The 20,538-nt window shown below is 48.5% G+C and overlaps 1 protein-coding gene across 1 annotated transcript in view; it reads left to right on the forward strand.

Annotated features, from left to right (window-relative positions):
- The window catches only part of COL22A1 (collagen type XXII alpha 1 chain), a gene marked incomplete at both ends in the record, with an annotated part of 243,681 nt that overhangs the window by 161,566 nt on the left and 61,577 nt on the right, over positions 1-20,538 (forward strand). Inside the window, 5 exons of the mRNA XM_082600940.1 lie at positions 353-397; positions 7,982-8,059; positions 16,222-16,257; positions 17,411-17,464; positions 18,718-18,762. Coding sequence (XP_082457066.1) covers positions 353-397; positions 7,982-8,059; positions 16,222-16,257; positions 17,411-17,464; positions 18,718-18,762 — 258 coding nt within the window. The remainder of the gene's footprint in view (positions 1-352; positions 398-7,981; positions 8,060-16,221; positions 16,258-17,410; positions 17,465-18,717; positions 18,763-20,538) is intronic.

The following is a 20,538-nucleotide window of genomic DNA, read 5'->3' on the forward strand; positions in this document are numbered from 1 at the left end:
GTGAAAGTTGGAAGAAATTACTTTTTAGGCAGAACAGCACAGAGAGGGTGTTCCAGACAGGTAAACTGTATGTGGAAACGCATGAGAGCGTTGTGTGCATGGGGACTTACAAACATGGGTGTCACGGACACGAAGTGAGATGTATTAGTAAATTTTGCTGCAGTAACAAAGAACCCCGAAATCTCAGTGGCTTTCAGCCCTGAGCACTACATGAGGACACGGGGACCTTTCCTTGGTACAAGACAGGTCACGATGAGAGTGCCGTCCACCTGTGGCCCCCCACGGCACAGGGTAGGTGGGTCAGTGCTCACTCGTGGTCCCACGGTTATCTTTGCACCATTCATTTTCCCAGGGACTTCGTGGACCACCTGGATCACCTGGACCTCTGGGAACTAAGGTAGGTTTATCTAGCGAACTGTGGATGCCATGGGTTGCACTTAGGGGCCAAGCAAAATTTAATTGTCAGCATCTCTGGTCACCTCAGTTTACTTGCATGTTCATCACTTTCCACTTAACTAAAGGCTCTGTGACTCTGAACTGTGACATTAAAGTAGTTGCCACATAATTGTTGCTTAATAAATGTTTGCAGTGAAATCAAGTTGCAGAAGATGCTTTCAACCAGCAAAGCAACAGATGTATCTTGTATTATTAGTTTAACTGGGGACACAGACGATCCCCAAATTTCAGATAATGAACACAGTAAAAGTTTATTCCTCATTCACAGCGTGATGGGAGCTGTGGTGGGTGAGGAATCCTCATCCACCTAGCCGTCCAGGGACCCATGTTCCTCCAGTCCAGTGCCATCCCTTCCTCTGGGACTTCAGTGTCTTCTCCCAGAGCCTCCGTATGTGGTGGCAAATGAGGGAAGAGGCGGTGGAGGATCTTGTGGAAGGATTTTGTGGGCCAGGCCTGGAGGTGATCACTCATTTCCACCAAACTCCTGACAGTACGGGGGAGGGCCAGTTGTCCTCTAGCTGAGCCCTGGGAGGGAAGGCAGACACTTTGGCCAACAGCAGGCGTCTCTTGTTCAGTGCACTTGCAGCCACAGCTCAGAAGAGATGATTTCACCCATCAGGGAGTGTTCTTAAGAGAACTTTCCTGAGTGATTAGGGAGGTTTTCCTGGAGTTATTTTCACACCGAAGCAGTCGTTCGTTGAGTCAAATGCATCAGTTAACAATACACTTCTTATTTCATCCATTGCATATCTACTGAGCCTCTGCCACGTGTCAGACCTGGAGGTGGGCTGTGGGGTGACAGGGATGGGTGTCACGTGTTCCCAGCCATCTAACAGCTCAGAAGCCGGGGGAGAAGCAGCCTCACGAGTGCTGGGTTAGAGGGAGGCTGAGGCACAAGTGAGCTCAGAGGAGCCTCCCGACCCAGCCTCGTTTGACTGTGGAAGGCTTCTCGGAGGAGGTGATGTTTCTCCTGATTTTAAAGTGCATGTAGCCACTGGAAGGGGAAGATGAGGAAGGAGTTCTCTGCGGGGTACTACCATGGGAGAAGGCCATGGGAGCGTGAAATAGAATGTGTTCAGAGCAGAGCGTGTGCTGTAAATGCACCTGCAGCCAATGAACAATCATTTGACCAGCTCGAATGCATAAACTTAAGAATGCGTGTGACAAGGCTCACTTTGGCAGCACATATGCTAAAACTGGGATGATACAGAGAAGATTAGCATGGCCCCTGCGCAAGGATGACACACAGATTCGTGAAGCGTTCCATGTTTTTTGGCTAAGTGATTCTGTAAATAGTTAAATAAAATTTAATAAGTAAAAAATTAAATAAAATGCAGTAAAGTTTAGAATTTATGTACAAAAAGAATGTGTGTGACATAGTCAACGATAGACATTAGAATGTTTATTTTTTGCTTTAGTTTAACATACATTCAAAATCACATAAATTAAAGAATTACTGTATAATTATGATATTTTTATCCACTTACATATATTTATGAAAACAAAGTTTTAAAAATTCTTTTTATGTGCCTTTGGTGTCATGGCCTATCATCCCTAGACCCACTTTCTGAGTCAACTAGCACTTTCCTAAATCAGGTCACCATCCATCCCAGTCAAGTTATTGAAGATATAACACATGGGGAACTCATACATGCTGCTCTTACTGGAAGTTTTATCTCAAGGCCCAGATACCCATTCTTTTTTTTTTTTTATTCCTTTTATTCTATAGTTGTGTCTTTGGGATCTGAGGAACATAACCACAGAGTATGTTGTATTTATTATGTGTAAAAGGCTTGTTTACAGTAATAACCAGGACATGGAATTGGAGGCCTCAGGAATAATTGCGGTGTCTACGTTAAATTTTCTTGCTTCATGATTTTTTCTGCTATTCAGGCAGGTGACCTCTGTAATTGTACTAAGCTTGCACTGGTTGAGGTCATAGTAGGCTAATGTGCGTTCCCCTAATAGTGATTTTGTAGTTCATGATCAAAGGGGAAAACACGAGAGAGTTCTTTGAGTGATCCGAGCAAATATTTGGCAACTCCCCAGTTTCTGAAGAAAAAAAAAATTGGAAACAACTTTGCCTGAATTTGAGGGCATGTAAGATAGTTCCTTGTGCCTGGAACAGTGGGAGTGTATGGAAAGGAGCAGGAAGCAGGACCAGATTCCGGAGGCCCCGTGAATTAACAGCCAACCGAAGGCGTGTGTCTGAGGTTCCGCTGTGATGCTGTGAGCCCAGCGTCTGACTGGCAGCGCTCCTGTGCTCTCAATTTCCCCCCTAGAGGAGGACCTTCAGGACCTGAAAGAAATTGATTGCCTCTTGGAAGGAAGGCAAGGGCACCAGAAAGGGCACCAGGAATGGGAGATGGGGAAGATGGCTTAAAATGCCCTTTTCTCTGTGATATTTCTGAGGTTGATGAAATCTTTCTCCCAAGCAGTTTGGGGAAAAATGATATAATGCAAATAAAAATAGTTGTCTACCTCTGCTTGTCACAGGTACATGCGCTATAGATGTTAGTGACTCTTATCATTAGACCGCCCTGTGGAGTCCGCTTCAGGGTTGCAGCACGAAGGGGGGGGGACCTGTAGGCAAGTTGCTGGAGAGAGAGCCCAAGTGGAAGTGGGGGAGGCAGCAGTGAGGAGCAAAGAGGAAGGCTGAGACCCCGGGGTGTGCGGAGTGCAGGGCGCCTTGCCCTGGGGTCCAGTTGACCAGCCAGTTTCAACTCCATGGGACCCACGGTAAGTCGTGCTGTCCCTTTGGCCAAACACATCCTCCTATTTCAAATGTGAGATGTGTAAACAGATGACCCTTTCAGTGTTAATATTGTATAATACATATTTGTAAGTTAGAATGTAATTTAGAATGAAGGTTTCCCTAGTCAGCTGGGAAGGTAAATTGGAATTCAGGTCTTTAGTTGTAGAATGGAGGGCCCATGGGGAGGACCAGGAGGGAGGAAGGGGACACACATACAGAGAGAGAGAGAGAGAGAGAGAGAGAGAGAGAGAGGGAGCAGGGAGCGTTCAGCAGTGTGCCTTACCCAGGCACTGTCCCTGGTTCCTGGTGCTGACTGAAAACCCCTGGGGATTTCAGGGTGGATGCTATAGTGTATAAGGGTTTTCCTGGGCACCTCCTCAGCCCTTCCTAATTGCTTACAACTGCAGGAAGACTCTTAAAGATGCCTTTCTTTCTCTTGGATGGACTTATTTCTAGCAAAATGAACAGACTTTGCCTTCATACAGAACGGGGTTAGGATCCCAGCTTAGCTACTTGCAAGATAGATGACTTAAGGACAAGTGGCTTATTCTTCCAGAGACTCTCTTCCTTTTCTGTATAAAGGAGTAAAGCATAGCTAACCCCCAAAGGGCTCCTGTGGATAAGTGATCTCACAGCACATAGATGTTCAGTAAATGTCATTCTCCTTCCATGACCTCACACATTTCTTCCCTGAGCACTGTTGAACTGGCCCAGAATGTTTTGCAGCCAAAACAGATACTCCAGTCAGTATTACAGATCATAGCTCACGTGCCCCTTTTTTCTCAACCAGGAGCCTTCTTGCTTTTGCTGACCGAGCTTTAAGGTCTTTTGCCCTTTTCTTGAAGCCACTTTCTCAAAGTTTCAGTCCATTAAGCTGTGATGTGTAGTTGCTTCGGGTAAATGTTAGCATCACAAAGGGCCATAAACATACCAGGGCCAGGCCTGGCTACCCTGCAGCAGAGATCAATCAGTGACTCACATTCTGGGCTGGGCTGGGAGAGGTCTTTCATCATGTTCCCTCCTGGGTAAAAAGTTGATTTTGGTCAAAAGCAAAATTTAGTACCTGACAAAATGTGAGTGATGAGAGGTTTCTTCATTCGGGCATTCAGGAATTTGCTACTAAAGGGCTATTCCAGGCCCTACACTGGGCATTGTGGATGTGAAAGTGTGTAGATATTGTACCCAACATAGGGTCTGACTCATTTTGGGTACTTTACAAATATTTGTTGGATTAATGGTTAAAGGAATGAATGGATAGTTTTCTTCTTCTTTTAAGACACACTGAAGTCAGAGGGTCAGACAGACAAAATGGGAGGGCAGTGTGTTAAGATTAATGAGGATATATTCGAATACTTTCCAGAAGGCAGAGAGGAGGGCAGGCAGAGGTGGGTTTATGGAAATGGAATGATTCGGCTGAGTCTTAATTGGTGGGTAAGTGTTTGGAAGCTTAGAACCTGGATCAAACAACATCCCCACGAGGGGAACAGCTGGTGCAAGAAGCAGGGGTGTGAACAGACAGCATGGAAAAATACAGATTCCACCATTAGTGTGATTTAGCTTTCAGTGGTTAGGGTTTTGTGCTGCGCATGAAATAGAGCCTTGGGAAGAAGAGGGAAGCCACGATAAAACAGAAAGTAATAGGAAGAAGATCTACATTAACCACTGTAAAGAGAAACTGGGGTGCAAAACAACATGGATATTTCTGACATTTATGTGTGCTTAGTTTATTTTCTGTCTTCTGATTCGGCTGATAAAATATATATATATATAACACTTGATGTTATGTGGTTTCTTACCTTGTAAATGAGTCTACGGAAGATACATGGGAATTTGGTAGAATGTTCTTTTTTTTTCCTAATTGATGAGGGTCTTAAGGTGCCAGAGAGGTTATGGCATTTATGCACAGTCACAGGACCAGATTGACATCGTCCTGTTACGAACAGGGCTCGGGTGCACTTGCCTGATTCGCGGCAAAGCCTGTCTGTAGACATCGGGTTGTGGTGAAGGAAAGTAGTGTTTGTTGCCGGGCCAAGCAAAGAGGATGGGTGGCTGGTGAGTCCTGAACCCCTGATGGCTTTCAGACAAGGGTTTAAAAGCAACGGTAAGGTGAGGGTCGTAGGGTGTGTGGTCAGCTCGTGGACATTTTTCTGATTGGCTGGTGTGAGGTGACAGGGTGATGTTTGGGAATCTCAGTCATCAACCTTCTGGTTCCAGCCAGTCTGGGGTCTACGTGCTTGTGGTCAGCATCCTCTAGTGGGTGGGGGTCTTCATTTCTGCAGAACAGCTCGAAGGTACGTGTCAGGTTGTTACGTATATCCCTTGGGGAGGAACTAGGGGTCCTGAGACTGTTTTACTGCTCAGCTATTGTATAGGTTACCATGACTTTTCTTGCTTAACGGCTGTTCCTTTGTGTCTGCTTTCCCTCTCTTCCCTAATTGGTAACTGCTTGAGTCTGCTCTTTGGAACTCGGTGAAGGCCAAAGAAGCGAGGACACGACCTGGAGGGCGTTGTACCAGGGAAGGTACAGGGTCCTGTTCAGTTTCAGTCCCGCCTTTTCTTTGACACTCTTCCGTCCTGAGAGGAACAGGGACAGGGCAAGAGTGGGAATAAAGCTTTGGATAGAGAGGTGAGCCGTCGACTCACAGGGGAACTAGATTTTCGGGGAGCTCGGCTTCAGTCCTGAGGCTGGGCTTGTCATCCCCTGATGGCCAGTTTGCCCTCTTTTGCCTCATCCTCTCACCGCTACCATGTGCTGGTGAGGGACGTGGCACTGGGCATATTCATTCTGAGTTCATTACACTTTTCCCACATTTGTCTTATTTCTTGACTCCCTCCCTCCCCCGCCTTCCCCATGCATACAAGTCAGGTCTCCGGGCAGTGCCAAGCACCTTGTACTTCCCAGAATCAGCCATATCATATTATTCTAAAGAAACAGAACGCACCATCTCGGGCTCTGAAGAGGATTTCTTGGGGACCGTTTACAGAAGTGAGGGCGGGATAGAGGGCTGCCGTGGCTCTCAGGACCGTCCCCACCATCCACCTGGAGGGAGGAGGGAAAGAGCGCTACCAGGGTTAGGTGAGAGGTTTGGATTGTGGTTCGTCTCTTCTGTGAGAACTCCACAAGCCCTGTTTAGATTTCTCCTCTGAATTTAACACAGAGTATTGAAAATGGGCTCATGATTGAGTCATCTTTGGTCTTGGAGTCTGGACTGCGGTTTGCAATGAATAAACAACCAACATTAGCTGAATGAGTATATAACTTACATACTCATCCAAGGAACAGTCATACTGCAAGAAAAACAAATCGTCTTGAAGCGTGACTTTTCTTAAAGATCCAAAATGTAAAGTTTTCAAATGGAGATGGTTACAGGATAAGCTGACGATTCATAGGGTTTTCCTTTAATGCTTAAAAACATAAACCTTAATAAAGCAGTGTTGCCTAGCAACGCCAGGTTCTACCTGAAATAAATGCGCTGCCCGTTATCTCATCGGCTCTTCATAATGACCTAAGGCTGTTTCCATTTGTCACACAAGTTAACTCATCCTGGAGATGTTAAGTGCTTTCAACGGGGTCACCCCCCATTTCAGTATCAGGCTTGGCTGCCGTCTGCCGACCTAACAGAGGCGCACCGTTTCTTACACAAAATCCTGGGGGCCCTGTGTGCTTTGGACTGAATTTATTTTGGAATTTAGGAAGGTAATAATTTGCAAGCAACATGTATTGCCCTTACTGTGGTGTGTGGGGCAGCTTTCCTCCTCAGACTCATTAATATTGATGTAACAGAAATGTGTAAGTATCCATGCAAAACGAGATGTCTAAAGACTGTAAATAGCCTGTGTCAGTACAAGTCAGCTTTGGCTGCCATCTGAGTTAGGGTAAGCACTTGTTTTCAGAGGTGGAGGATTTTGAAATTATGCAGAAGAAGGCGTGACTGTCTCAGCATCCTTCCACGGAAAGTGGCAAAAGCAGAACTTCTTTCCTTTCCGTCTTTCCTTCCCCTTCTGCTCTTCCGATCAACGTCCAGAATGACGGGCACCTGAGAACAGCAGCAACCACGACAGCTAACGTGCATTGACTGCTGTACCAGGCACCCTGTGGGCACGATCTCCTAATAGGCACGGCATCTGCAGGCCTGGCAGCTCCTGCTATTACCTGCCCTTCGTAAATGAAGGACTAAAGCTCAGGAAACGTGTCCCTCTCTTAAGCAAGCAGTGATTAAGTGCTGAAGGCAGAACGTAAACATACACTATGTTAACCACCATGCGTGAAGGCAAAGGTTATAGGTCATTCTCCCCGCTCCCACCCCCTGGGAAAGTGACCCACAAAATGTAGGTACTTGGCAAATTATTGGTGAAATGATGGATTAATGTATTGGTGATGTGGGGATTAAGCTGAAATGTGGGTACATGGTCATGTGTCCAGGACGGGGGCAAGGTGAAGTCTGGAGAAGGCACCGTAAAACTTGGAATTGTGGTCACGTTGGGGGGGGGTGTCACATTGTTATAATCACATCTGGAGCCATGGTCAGGGTTGGGGCATGGTCAGCCCTGAAAGGTGCATGGTCACGATCAGTGGCTGTGGTCCACGTGTGTTGGACTGGGTGGGATGATGGCAGCTTGGATGAACTCCAGGGGGCACTCGGAAGCCGGGTTGGGGCAGGAGTGCGGGCTGGAGAGTGTGATCGGACAGTGGGAGGGGCATAATTCCCCTGCACCCTGGCTCTCTCTTGCCCAGAGCTGACCTCTTGACCTTGTGTTTTCTCTTTCCAGGGGGACCATGGTGCACCTGGGATACCCGGCTCTCCTGGCAACCGCGGAGACCCTGGCATTGGGATCACTGGCCCTCCTGTGAGTCCTTAGCCACCCAGCACACCCTTGCTCCCTGGCACACAGCCAGCCCCTGCTGGCTCCCAAGGGACGTGCTGCTTAGGCCCTGCAGCAGGGACACGCCTTTCCCGGCTAATCTGGCAGTGGGTCGTTGATGCCTGGGCCAGCCGGGCTGTAGTCTGTCCACCGTGACCGCCACTGTTTCTAAAACTTGGTGTATTTCTTATAGGAATAAGGCTTTTCTGGGGAGACCAAGACTTGTCTCATTCAAAGAGGAGTGAGAGAACAAAACTCACTAGAAAATAAAAAGGAAAAAACAGTGCTCACTGGCCAAACTTTGCAAAAACTGAGGTATAGCCAGTGAACGTGAATTGGTTGGGAGAGGGGTGTGATGTGGAAGAAACAGCATGCTTTCATGTATTTCAGGCAAAAATGAGTGCATTACCCCTCTTCCTCCAGTTAACATACAGGTGAGAACGTAAGTGGAATCGAGAAGGTTTTTATCTCCAAAATAAAATCTAGGAAATGGTCTTTGGATTGGTGGTTTTGATGAATAATTCACATCAGTCTCCTGGGTGTGAGCTGGCAGGCTCCCTGGAGGTGGCAACTGTAAGAACTGTAAAACCTTTGAGCTGTGAGAGGTCATGAGGATCCATGTCCCCCAGGCCCCATCCAAGTTGAGGATTGCTGTGAGCGTCTTCAGCCAGCATACCTTGAAGACCTCCAGGAATAGAAGACACTTCTTTCAAAGCTAGTACATCTAGGTTTGATATTTGGACAGTTATTTCTGTGGAGAGTAGACATTTTTTAGGAATTTCTTTCCAGAGAGTGTAGGATTAAGGTTGTCTGTATCTTCTACCGCTGCTTCTAATTCTTCCCTTTGTACCACAAAGAGCCCACCTCCTCCCTCCATCCCCACCCCTTTTACTGAATGATGACTTTCAGAACTTAAGACCAGTTTTCAATCCTGGGGTTTTATCTTCTGTTTAGTCCCTTCTTTGCTAAAGACACAGTACCTTATTCATGCGCCTTAAACTTGCATTTGCTGGTTTTTTGGCAGCCATGTTGTCTTAGTCTGTTTGGGCTGCTGTAACAAAAATTCCTTAGACTGGGTGGCTTAAAAACAACAGAAATTTACTTTTCACGGTACTAGAGGCTAAGAAGTCCAAGATCAAGGTGCTGGCAGATTCAGTGTCTGGTGAGGGCCCGCTTTCTGGTTCATAGATGGCTATTTTTTGTATGTCCTCATGTGGTGGGTGGAAGGGGTCAGGGGGTTTGCTGAGGTTTCTTTAGAAAGACTAATTCCATTCATGAGGGCTTCACCCTCGTGACCTAATCCCCCCAAACCCCTATTTCCAAGTACCATCGCACTGGGGGTTAAGGTTTCTATGTATGAATTTTGGGGAGATGCAAACATTCTGTCTGTAGCGCTTGTCTTACTGTTATTTAAAGGAAGCTCCAATACCCAGTGGTTTTCAGATACTGTTGCTGAGCCTCTTAATATCCAAACTGCCCATGTATTATTGTTGATATTGTTGGTATCATTATTATCTTAACCCAGAAGCACAATCTAACTTCACCCCCATTCAGTGTAATCTGAATATAAACTGGAGCAGTACATGACCCGGTCTCTGCTTGGTTTTGCATTCAAGAAATAAAGTAATCCCATTCATTCCTCATTTGTCTCTCAAAGAATTTGAGAGGAAATCCAGTGTATTACCCACAATGCCACTTGTTAAATTAAAACCCCCTTTTTCCCCCGGTGGTGCTCTTACACCCCAGGGCTGGTCTTGGGCCTCTCACTTTGTCCCTGAAATTCCCCAGGGCCCTCTCTTCTCTGACCACCCCCCTCCCAAGTGCGACTCGTACCAGAAATGACCACGTCACTTCCACTCCAGCCCCCAGCAACGGGGCGACCTTCAAGGTGTTAGGAAGACCAGTGGCCTTATGTCTTCCTAAAGGTCCCCAGAAACCAGGGAGAAGGCAGGTGGTATCCTCTTGGAAATGTCCAGTTTTAGTCTGTTTTTCTTAGAAGAGATTCTCCACTAAAATTTCTGATGAACAAAACCCTCTATTACATCCGTTTTATCTTTTGTCTTTGGCTGTTTTTTTCATCTGCTGGTAACCAGGAGGAACAACATGGCAGAAGGTGTACTGAAGAGAGAGCAGCTCAGGCTCCCTTACTTCTGAAATCCTGCTTTCCACAGGGCCTGCTCTGTTAGAGTTAGGATTCTGAATCATGCAGGAATTAGCCCCTTAGGAGAGAAACGGGCTGAAAGAGGAACCGCAGGGCTGTAACCTGGGTGGTCCCTCCATCATTTCACGGGTCTCTCCATGCCCCGTCCACTCCCCAGGATTCATCATATCAAGCCCTTAATCAGAAAGCCAGGCAGCAGAGGCGGTCACTCTTCGCCCCACCTCCCGCTTCAGAGCCATGAAATCACCCAGGAAATAACGTTACTACCCAAGTGATTCCACCTGAAAAGTAATTGGCTGCTTCCAGCCAAGAGGCTTAAAATCAACTATTCAGTGTCCTTCCTCCACGTCGACTTATTAAAAGCCTCCATGGTGGGTGAAACGTTACTGAATTTTCATAAATTCTGTCTCTGGCTGACTCTCCTTCCTAATGGCCTGGCTGTCTGTAATGAGGGTTCAGGGGTGCGTTGAGAGCGGGTGTGCAGAGAAGGTAGAGAAGGGGTGCTGGCAGGCTGTGAGTTCATCCCACATGCCTGTGCTTTACAGGAGCCCTGCCATTGGCTGAGTGGTCCATATCTGGTCCTGTGCTGAGTCCAGAAGCGTCCGCATCCTCAGCCCTTCAGTCTCGTGAAAGCTGGTTTATCCCTTGGTGAAGGCTGGGATTCTGCAGAAGCATCTCCTGAGAACAGGATTCAAGGGCTAGGAGTTTATTTGGGAAACTGTCTCAGAAATCACCCCTTAGGGAGTGGCAACCTCCACTGGCAAGCCCTTGGAGGCTGGGGTATGGCTGCAGAGTTGTTCTTCGAAAAGGGCAGCAGAGCCGGGGTGTTTGCATACCGACTCCTGCTGGGCATTGGTGGAAGGCCGCTCCCGGGGAGCTGCCCTGCACTCGGGGCGAGCATCCCCTTATGGCTACAGACGCCCCCGGGGCAGGCACCTGCAGCAGGGAGCTGCCAGGTGGGTGCGTGCCCAGGGGATTTGGAGAGGGGCCCTGAAGGTGCCTGCTTCGTCAGTGTTTTCCAGGTAAACAGTCTGAGGCTCAGAAGGTGAGGTGACTTGGCCAATGTCATGCAGCTAGTCTAGGGCCAGGGCCAGGGCGCAGATCACCGCCACATCCTCCAAAGCCAGTTCTCTTCCTCTGCTTCAGCTCTCCTGTGGCTTTGGCAGGACGGGCAGGGTTGTTCGCTTCCATTACGTGCTCACGTGAAGGCTGGATTCTTCTCGTCCTTCCTTCCGTGGCACTGAGCTCCAAGGCCTTCAGCGTCCAGGAGCAGCGCTGACCCCTGGAAGGAGCCCGGGACTTTCTCTGCCGATGTCTGCACATCATGGGGTGGGGGGTGGATGGGGAGGCCGTTGTTTGGAGTCTTGGCTTCTCCCTTCAAGACATTAACCAAAAAAATCCCTTTAGTCTTCAGGTTGCCTCTGACCTTCCTTTTGCAGCGTCTCAGGGCAGATCAAAGTGCTGCTGAAGCTCACTGAGCCTCGGAGCCTGAGGTCTGCAAGGGCAGGATTCCCGCTGTAGCCCGCGCCCCAAGAGTCCATGCTGAGCAGGAGTTTCCTTATGGATCAGGGGTGCTGGGTGGATTACAGCGTGGTAGTATTGGTAATAACACTTGGAACCCTGCCTTGGACCTTTTGAGGTCATAAAAATCCTTCCCAGGCGTCTTTCTCAGCCTTCGCTGGCTGAAATTGCATCTCCGTTCTCTACATCTTCAGTTTTCCCCCTCTGGAGTCACTTGTTCTGACGCCTGTTTGCCCAGGCACTGAGGGTCACATACAAAGAAAACTAGCTCAACAGCCCTTAATAGACCAACAGTGTGACCGGGGAGAAGGAAGCATGGAGCTGATTGTGTGCAAAAACATACGTCACGTGTCCTAACTGGAAGGTTTTTTTTTTCTTCTGCTCCCCCTCTTCCAGGGAGTAATATAATAAGAATAGAAATGAAAGCCACTAAAAGCTAGAGCAGTCATAACCGCAGCTCACGTGGCCTGCCTACTGGCAGGGTCCGGCGTGAGCGGGGCACCCACACCCATTCTCTCATTTATCTCGTGGACAGCTTCTCATCCAGTCCTCCCAGCCACCCTTCCAGGCGGATCTTGTTCTCCCTTTCATTTTACAAATAAAGGAAACCACTTAAGAGATGTGACACTTGCCTGAAGTCACAGTTAGGATGTGGTAGAGCTGGGAGTGGATGCCAGCACCCCAGCTCCAAGGAGACGCCCAAGCAGGGCCGTGGCAGGACAGGAGTTCACACTGACATTGTGCTCTCCTGTGCCAGGGTCTTCTCACGTACGTTACTGCCTCCGAACTATTGACCTGCAAGTGTAGCCGTTGTTTCTGCTCATATGTCGTATCTGCTGCTTTAGTCCAATTCCTTTGGTTCTAAGAACCACAGAGCCACGCCTGTTGTCTCGGAGTTAGGCTGGCCTGTGGCCCCTCGAAACGAGCATGTGCAGCCAGCTAGCCCCATCTGCCCGGCTGCTACATGGGGACACCAGGCATTTCTTGAGAGGTACCTCAAAGCCGACACTCAGGACAGGCTCTGCAGGCATTCATTCCCGGCCACGCGCTCTCGTCTTGCCCTGTGCGCAGAGCAAGGTCCCATGGGCAGAAGAGGAGGGGCTGGGGAGGGTCCCTACCGACAAGGCACCTCCCCAGACCCCAGGGCTCCCTGTATAACCAGGAGCTGAATATACCAATCTTGGCTTTTTAGATGAAAGTCTCAGGGGATTCTTCTCTTGATGGAGAAAAAAAAAAAAAGGTTTCGAATAAATTTCTACTCTTACTTCTGGTTGAAAACTGTCTAATCTCAACAAGGCTTTTTGTTGATCCTAATAATAATTCCTAAGGCATACTGAGCACTTAGACAACGGGCCAGGCTCCGGTGGGAGGCCCTTTATATGCACTACCCTCCTCAGTCTCTGTAGTGGTTCTGTGAGCCTGAACTATGATTGTTTCTAGCTTACAGATGAGGAAACTGAGGCTTAGAGAGGTTCAGACAGTGCACCTGGCTCACCGGGCTGATGAAAGGTAAGCCCAGCACATAGCCTGGTACCCATGAGCCCTTCAGATAAAAGATGATGGAGAATAAAATGAGCCGTGTTTTCAAATAGATATCTCTGGGAGGAGCGAGGGAGAGAGGATCAAATTTCAAATTTATATAAATATAAATGGCAGCATTTTAATTGATGAGACAAGATGTATTGTTTGGTCTCAGAACGTCCCACCATCTGGACTTTGCTCATAGAACAGTTCAGCACTGCTCTGTCCCTGTGTTTCCTATACACCCGCACTTGGCCATCGAGGCTGGAGCAGATTCAGGTTTGATCTTTCTGGCAAGTCTGCCATCAGGAGGCATGTGAGGTCCAGTGGTGTCTTGCTGTGACATTCACACCCTTTGATAGCCAAGGTGTAGATCAGTTAGCACATCAGGGCTTGCAAATTGGTGCTATTCTAGTCCAGTCAGTTCTTTTTTATGTGTTAGCTAGAATACTTCTGTATGGAGAGATGTTCCCTCATTTACAATTCGGATACCCAGTGGAACAGCTCCCATGGAAAGCAGAATATAAATGCTTTCCCTTTAATCATTTTCAAATAACGACTTGGTTCCCTAGCATCTTGCAAAAGTGATCAATGAGGTGTTTTTGTTTTTTGTTTTTTATCAATAATTTTGAACCCATGGATTTAAACACATTTGACTTGTTTTAATATATTGCAGTTATTCTTCCTGTCGCTGTTCAAATGGTGTTATTTTATGCAAATAGGAGACTATTCAAGTTGACCCTGCAGTCTTTGGTAGTTTCCTTGCTCTTTGGAATGACAGGATGTTCCAGATTTGTACATACTCCTTACCCAGATCTGGGATCAGTCATTTCTACAAGGAGCTGGAGTTCCTTTTAGTGGAAAAATGGTGTCAAAGGCCAAAATATGTATTTTGGGTAAAGTGACTCTTGAACAAACCCATCAGAGGGCGTAATCTCGGAAAAGAGGGTCATTATTGTTGAACACATGTTTAGGCTTCAGATTTAGGAATGACATTGGGAAGTCATGATACAACCCCTCCTCCACAGCACACTTTTCTATTTCTTAAAAGTATACTAGCAAGATAACGTGGGAATGCCTGTTATGGGCCAGGCACTGGTCTGGTTCTCTACTTAGAGGATCTTCTTCTGTTTCTGATCACACAAGGCAAGGTGATCACCTAGCTTTGTATTTGTGTTCAGGAGTCTGAAGCTCAGAGAAACTAAGTAACATGCTCAAGGTCAAACGACTAATAATTGATAAAGCTGAGATTTGAAATGAAGACCTTTTTGACAACAAAATCCATGCTTCACATGTAGATTTCATATTAAATGACGGAAGAGAGGAATTCGGAGCTTAGTCTAATGAAAAAGTCAAATGCTTGAGGTGGATCATGGAGTTTAATTTGGAAACAAAAAAAAGGTGCCTCTAAAATCTGACAGCATTCCCCAAGCCAGTAATAAACTGTCCCTAAGCCCTTTCCTTGAAGAATAAGTGTGCAGTCTCAGTAAGGGACTACTTTGAAAGGGACGAAATTCGGATGTGTATATATTGGTCCATGTGTACCATTGACCTACAGCTTGACACAGCAGTGAGAGCTAATGAAGGGAGAATGACGTGGGAGTCAGGTAGACCCCAGGTGGGCTTCTGAGTCCATTGTCTTACCTGCTTGACTTGCCCTCTTGGCTTAGGCCTCTGGAGATGTCCCCTACTTCCTTTAGTGCTCAGTTCTGCACTTAAAATGCTTACTTTATTTTATTATCAGGCAGTTCTGGGACATATTTGGTGGGCAGGCTTTTAGGTTACCTGGTCTGTCATACCGCCAGAAACCTATGCCTCTGCGTGAAGTCTCTTCTCCCTCTTGGGATATCTTGGAAGTTCTCAGGGGCACTGCTGCAGGGACGCACAGGTGCACGGGACCAAGAACAGGCGAGTAGGGCTCAAGCCACCTGGCGAGTGACTCCCGATGCGGCTTGGGCTGGTTCTTTGTCTCTTCTGGGCCTTAGTTTGATCGTCAGTGAAAAGGATGATAACACATGATTTTCCAGTTCTCCTCATACCATAAAATGTTAATTTTAGCAGAGTGCCGTGTGCTGTGTTCTGCTGTGTCCTGAGCACGCCCGGGGCCGTGCTGAGCGCTGGCGAGAGCGTGCCAAGCGCCCCCAAGACAGCACGCAGTCCTTTCAGTAGAGAGGACAGATGGGCCCCAAAGCGCTGACAGCACTAGGCCACACGTCTGTGATGGGATGCACCCAGGGGCTGGGGACCACTTCTAACGAGCCTCCTGCGAGAAGCCAGGGAAGTTTTCCAAGGGTGCTGACATCTAAACTGAGAACCAGTGTGTGGCGAGAACATGTCCAGGCAGAAAGACAGGGCAGAGTCTTCTCAGGGCTGAGGGACAGTTCTGCTCACTGCAGGACCTGAAAGTAGACACCAACGCCTCAAGCAAGGGACGCATCTTCAGTGCAACATCGGAAGCCAGATTCTAGGCTGGTCACACTTGCAGGATGGCAGACCTGTGTGTGTGTGTATGCGCGCACCCACTTGTAGGAGTGAGGAGGGACACCACTGCAGCATCAGCCAAGCAGGCCACTCTGGGGATTCTGGCTCTGGATGTACCCGCCCCCCCAAGGCCTGTGCTGCCCGAGCAGGAAGGGGACACAGCACGAGGATGCTGGGATGCTGGTTCCATTCCACACCAGAGCTAGAGATGGGCTCAAGTGTCAGACATCCAGTGGGTGCCAGGATGGGGTGGCACTAGTTCAGGGGCAACTGGAGAAGGTTCCAGGAAGATTCCCACGTGCAACGATAGTGGGTGGTATGAGAGGGTGTGACACAGTGTCCTAAAGATGGGGGAAGTCAGCTCCTCCTTTCAGGACAGTTAAAGACCTAGCTTAGAAATAAACACCACAGCATGTTTAAATACACATTTCACTTCTCATTAGCTTATTTGTTTGTTTCTTAGGGCCCCTCTGGACCACCAGGAGAAAAAGGGCCTCAGGTACAGTATGATTTAAATAAAGGGCTGGGGGGCCTCCCTGGTGGCGCAGTGGTTGAGAGTCCGCCTGCCGATGCAGGGGATACGGGTTCGTGCCCCAGTCTGGGAGGATCCCATATGCCGCAGAGCGGCTGGGCCTGTGAGCCACGGCCACTGGCCCTGCGCATCCGGAGCCTGTGCTCCGCAACGGGAGAGGCCACAACAGTGAGAGGCCCGCATACCACAAAAAGAAAAAATAAATAAATAAATAAATAAATAAATAAATAAAGGGCTGGGTTTTGATGGGAGAAATTATGCAATCAAAGCAATTTCAAATTGCGGGGGCCAGAAAATACAATCGTTTCAAAAAATCTTTAATGTTAAGCAGTGCGAACTCTCCAGGGTACAAGCACTGACCTATGGAATGGTGGAGGAGCAGGGAGTGGGGCGTTGCCCAGTGCAGCGAGCGCGGTGATCGCTGGGCAGACGGACGCTGCCTTTGCTTTCTGCCGTCTCTGCTCCCCAGTAGGACAGCCGTGGTTTAACAAATTTAATCAGATTGCCAGAGGAACTAATTTTGACTCCTGGCTTCACACCCCCGGCCACATAGCCCTGAGCAAGTGAGGGCTCTCTCTTAATCTGTATGGTGGGTGGAAGACACAGGAAAATTCCTACAGGAAGTGAGATCCATCATGAGAGGTGATTTGTGCTGCTTCCTGATGCTGTGCAGAAATTTTCAGCAGAGCGGGAATGACTTTCCAATAAAAAATAGTCATGGTCACCTGAGTGCTGGGCTCTGAGCTGGGCCTCTCACAGGGCAATCTACCCAGCCGGCCAGCACCCCGGGGCTGGTTATCCACACGGCACCCGGGGTGAGCTCAGGCCTGTCTCACTGCAGGAGCTGCCCTGTCCACTCAAGAAAGGGGCCTGCGAAGGGGGCCTGGGCAGTCAGGCTCACGGGGGAGACTTTCCGAGCATCCTTTCTGTGTGTATTTAATGCATCCACCTCCACGAGTGCAGTGAAATGCGTAAGCTCTGAGAAGGCGGCTCTCAGGCACCCACGTTCCATCAGAGATTCCTCAGAGCACCAGGCCTTTTATACAAGGAGAACCGACCCGAGGAAAGGGAGGCCTTACTTTGCTTAAACTGTGGCGGGATGTCTTTTCTTTTTCTTCAGGGATCTCGAGGCCCACCTGGATTCCCCGGTCCCCAGGGACCAGCTGGCCAAGACGTAAGTAAAGGCAAAGGGTGCAGGCTCTGTCTCCCGAACCCTTCTCCAGCCTCTCCCGGCCTCCCTTGACCAGGATGCCCCCGTGGGAGCTGTTCATCTTCACTAGTCTCCCCTCCCCCATGAACATTTTTTACGTTTTGCTCCTCTCTTCCCTATGCCCTGTAAGCTTGCATTGTCTAGTTTCACTTCTTTTACTTTTGTGTGATGCTTTCAGAAACTTGTAAGCTCCAGTTATCCCATACAGTGCCTCCTGTTGTTTCGTCAATTTTCTTTTGTACCTAGCTGGTCAGTTCTGCTCAGATCAGGTATCATCTTCTCCATGGACCTGTTCCTAACTCATCCATGTAATGGCTTTCTCCCTTCAAGGGAATTCTACAGACTTACCTAATACTCTTTGAAGCTGTATCTCTTCCCACTTTGTGACAGTGATAATCGTCTCTTATCCCTGTAATCTGACTTTCGTTTAGATAGATCTGAGCTCCAAGAAGGTAGGACCCATGTGTCTTATGCATCTCTAGGTCCTTGATGCCTAACAAACAGGGTGACAGGCACATAGATGTTACTCGATACAGACTTACTGACCAAATGGATAAAAGACAACCATGAGTTCTTGGAGCAGAGGTCTGGCACCATTAACCAGTAGCGCTAGACTTGTTGCTTAGACTCGCATCTTTCCACGTCTATAGTTTTGGTTCACTATAAGCAGGAACAGTAAATCACCTTCCCCTTCCCTTCCTTGGGTTCTGTTTCAGAGAAGAAAGTTACCCTCTCATTCCTGTCTCCAAATACTTGAATTTATTGTATCTGCTCCACTCTCAATATTACACCCTTAGAGTCAGTTCAGTAGAAGAGCCTTCCTCTTTTTCAAAGCTGGTCCTTCCACCTGTGTTTGGAAAAGGATGGCAGAAATTTAAGATAGGGGTGTGTGTGTGTGTGTGTACACGTGCACACACACGTACACACTTGCATGCATGAGTGGTTTTCGGTTTCATGTTTTGGAAAAGAGTTATAGGAGGGGTAGTTTACTGTTTTGAACATTTGGCCCAGTTGAGTATTTCCTGAGAAGCTTCGGGTATTCCGCTGAGATTGGAAACGTGAATTTTTATTGGTGCCAGTCTTCACGGTTGGGTGATTTTTTTTTTTTTCTACTGAGTTACACTGGGCAGATTATAGAGGTTGGGGGACAGGGTGTGCAGGGTGGATCAGGATTATGTGCTTAGCAGAACTAATGTTTTCTTTCTCTCTTCTCTTAGGGTGTACCTGGAAATCCAGGAGAAAGAGGCCCTCCTGGCAAACCAGTATGTATCTAACTGTTCTGGATGAATCTTGATCATCAGTCAGGGGTTCGGGCAGAATAAAATGCAGCTCATATGGTTCAAGAGACTCTAAGAAGGGGCTTTTTACAAAGCTGTGGGCAGAGGGAACTAAGCAGAGATGCTGTGCCACCCAGAAATAAAGCACAGAGGGAAGCCAGTACCACCTTGTGCTTCTCTTCAGAGCCAAGAGAAAGCGAAGCTGGTGGGGAAGATGGGGGCTGTCATTGTGGGTTTAAAGCCACTGCCAGGAAGCCTGGCCAGAGGCCCCCCTCCTCCAGTTTCCTAATGTACCTCTTACTGGTCCAGCTCAGCCGAGAGCCAGCAGGCAGGTGAGTCCCCCGACACGTCCCCAGGGTGCAGCCTCCCGGTCCTAGAGCAGGACAGAGAAGGATGAATGGTGATTTGGGGGTGAGCAAATGGACAAGAGCCGCCTTCACAGCAAGTTCCTCACTGGCCCGTGTCCTGCCCTTTTGTTCAGTAATGTCAGTACCTCCTGGCTTCCCCTTTTTAGAGTAGAAGAAACTTTCTTTCCTCTCTCACAGCGAGAGCGAGTTGAGCAGAAATGGACAGTCCTGAGCGTCTGGTCCTGGGCTGTGTATCTGCACTTTAGCCCAAGGCTCCTGCAGGCTTCCTTCATGTGCAGTATATTCACCTTCTGGTATATACGCCCAATTAAGTTACCAATGCCAGAGAAGCCCCAAAGGCTTAGCCCATTAACCACGAGTGGGCCCTCCAGGGAAGGAACAGTGAAGATGAGCAGGTCTGGGTGAGGGGGGCGACAGCTGTGAAGATACAGTAGAAATGAGTCCATCAAAAGATACTACCCAAGATGGAAGAACCAGTGGCGGCTGCAACTGGGGCATCTCAGGCCTCAGGGCTGGTGTCGGACACCAGTGAGTTCCCCTGGGCAGGAGCTTCCCCTCGGGATGGGTCGGAGAGGCCATCTTTCTCCTCTGTGAGCCTGACCTGCTATAAGTTTCAGTCAAGGACCCAAGGCCTGGAGGCCCCTGAGGGCGTGGACATATGTTCCTGACTTATCCGGGCTGCTGGGCACAGCAGAGATCTGGAGGGGCAGCTGGTCTGCCTAGAAGGGTCCAGGAACTTTTCACTGAAGCCCTGCCAGTGGGAAGAGTAAAAAGTCTTGCTGGAGGATAGAGGGGGGCTTATTCACAAGCTCCTCCCCTCCATGGAGTCAGACCTACAGCAGCCACCCCAGTACTCAAGTGCAAGTCCCAGGTGAAGTGGGTGAAAGAGTAAGGTTCAGGCCAAAGGCTGAAGGGGGTTCAGATGACCCCTCCCAAATCCAGACCTTGACACCTCTGCAGAGAAAATTACATCAGCAGAGTCCAGCTGACAAGGTGGACTAACTGTGATGTCCATGGCTTGGTCACCAGCAGAGCAGAGAGAGAGATAGAGAGAGGATGGGTTTCTCTTTGACTATCTTTAAATTTACTGAACACACTCCCCCCAGGTGGTCCCAAGTCCCTCTGGGTAGTTGTTGGTCTCTGTGATCTCGCTAATCAGATGAGTCATGTTTTCAAGGGTCCCCAAGACCCGCCTCTGGTTCAGTGATTCACCAGAAGGGCTCCCGGAACTCAGGAAAGCTGTTAGCCTCACGACGATTGATGGTTTATTACAGTGAAGGGTGCAGAATGAAAGCAGCGCACGGAGGAGATGCAGGCCTGAGAGACGAGGTCAGGGTTCCAGGTGTCCCCTCCAGCACTCCATTTTCCCAGCAGTGTGTATAATCAGAGGGCT

The sequence above is a fragment of the Mesoplodon mirus genome (genome assembly GCF_964341445.2).
Source record: "Mesoplodon mirus genome assembly, chromosome: 16".
NCBI classification, from domain to species: Eukaryota; Metazoa; Chordata; class Mammalia; order Artiodactyla; family Ziphiidae; genus Mesoplodon; species Mesoplodon mirus.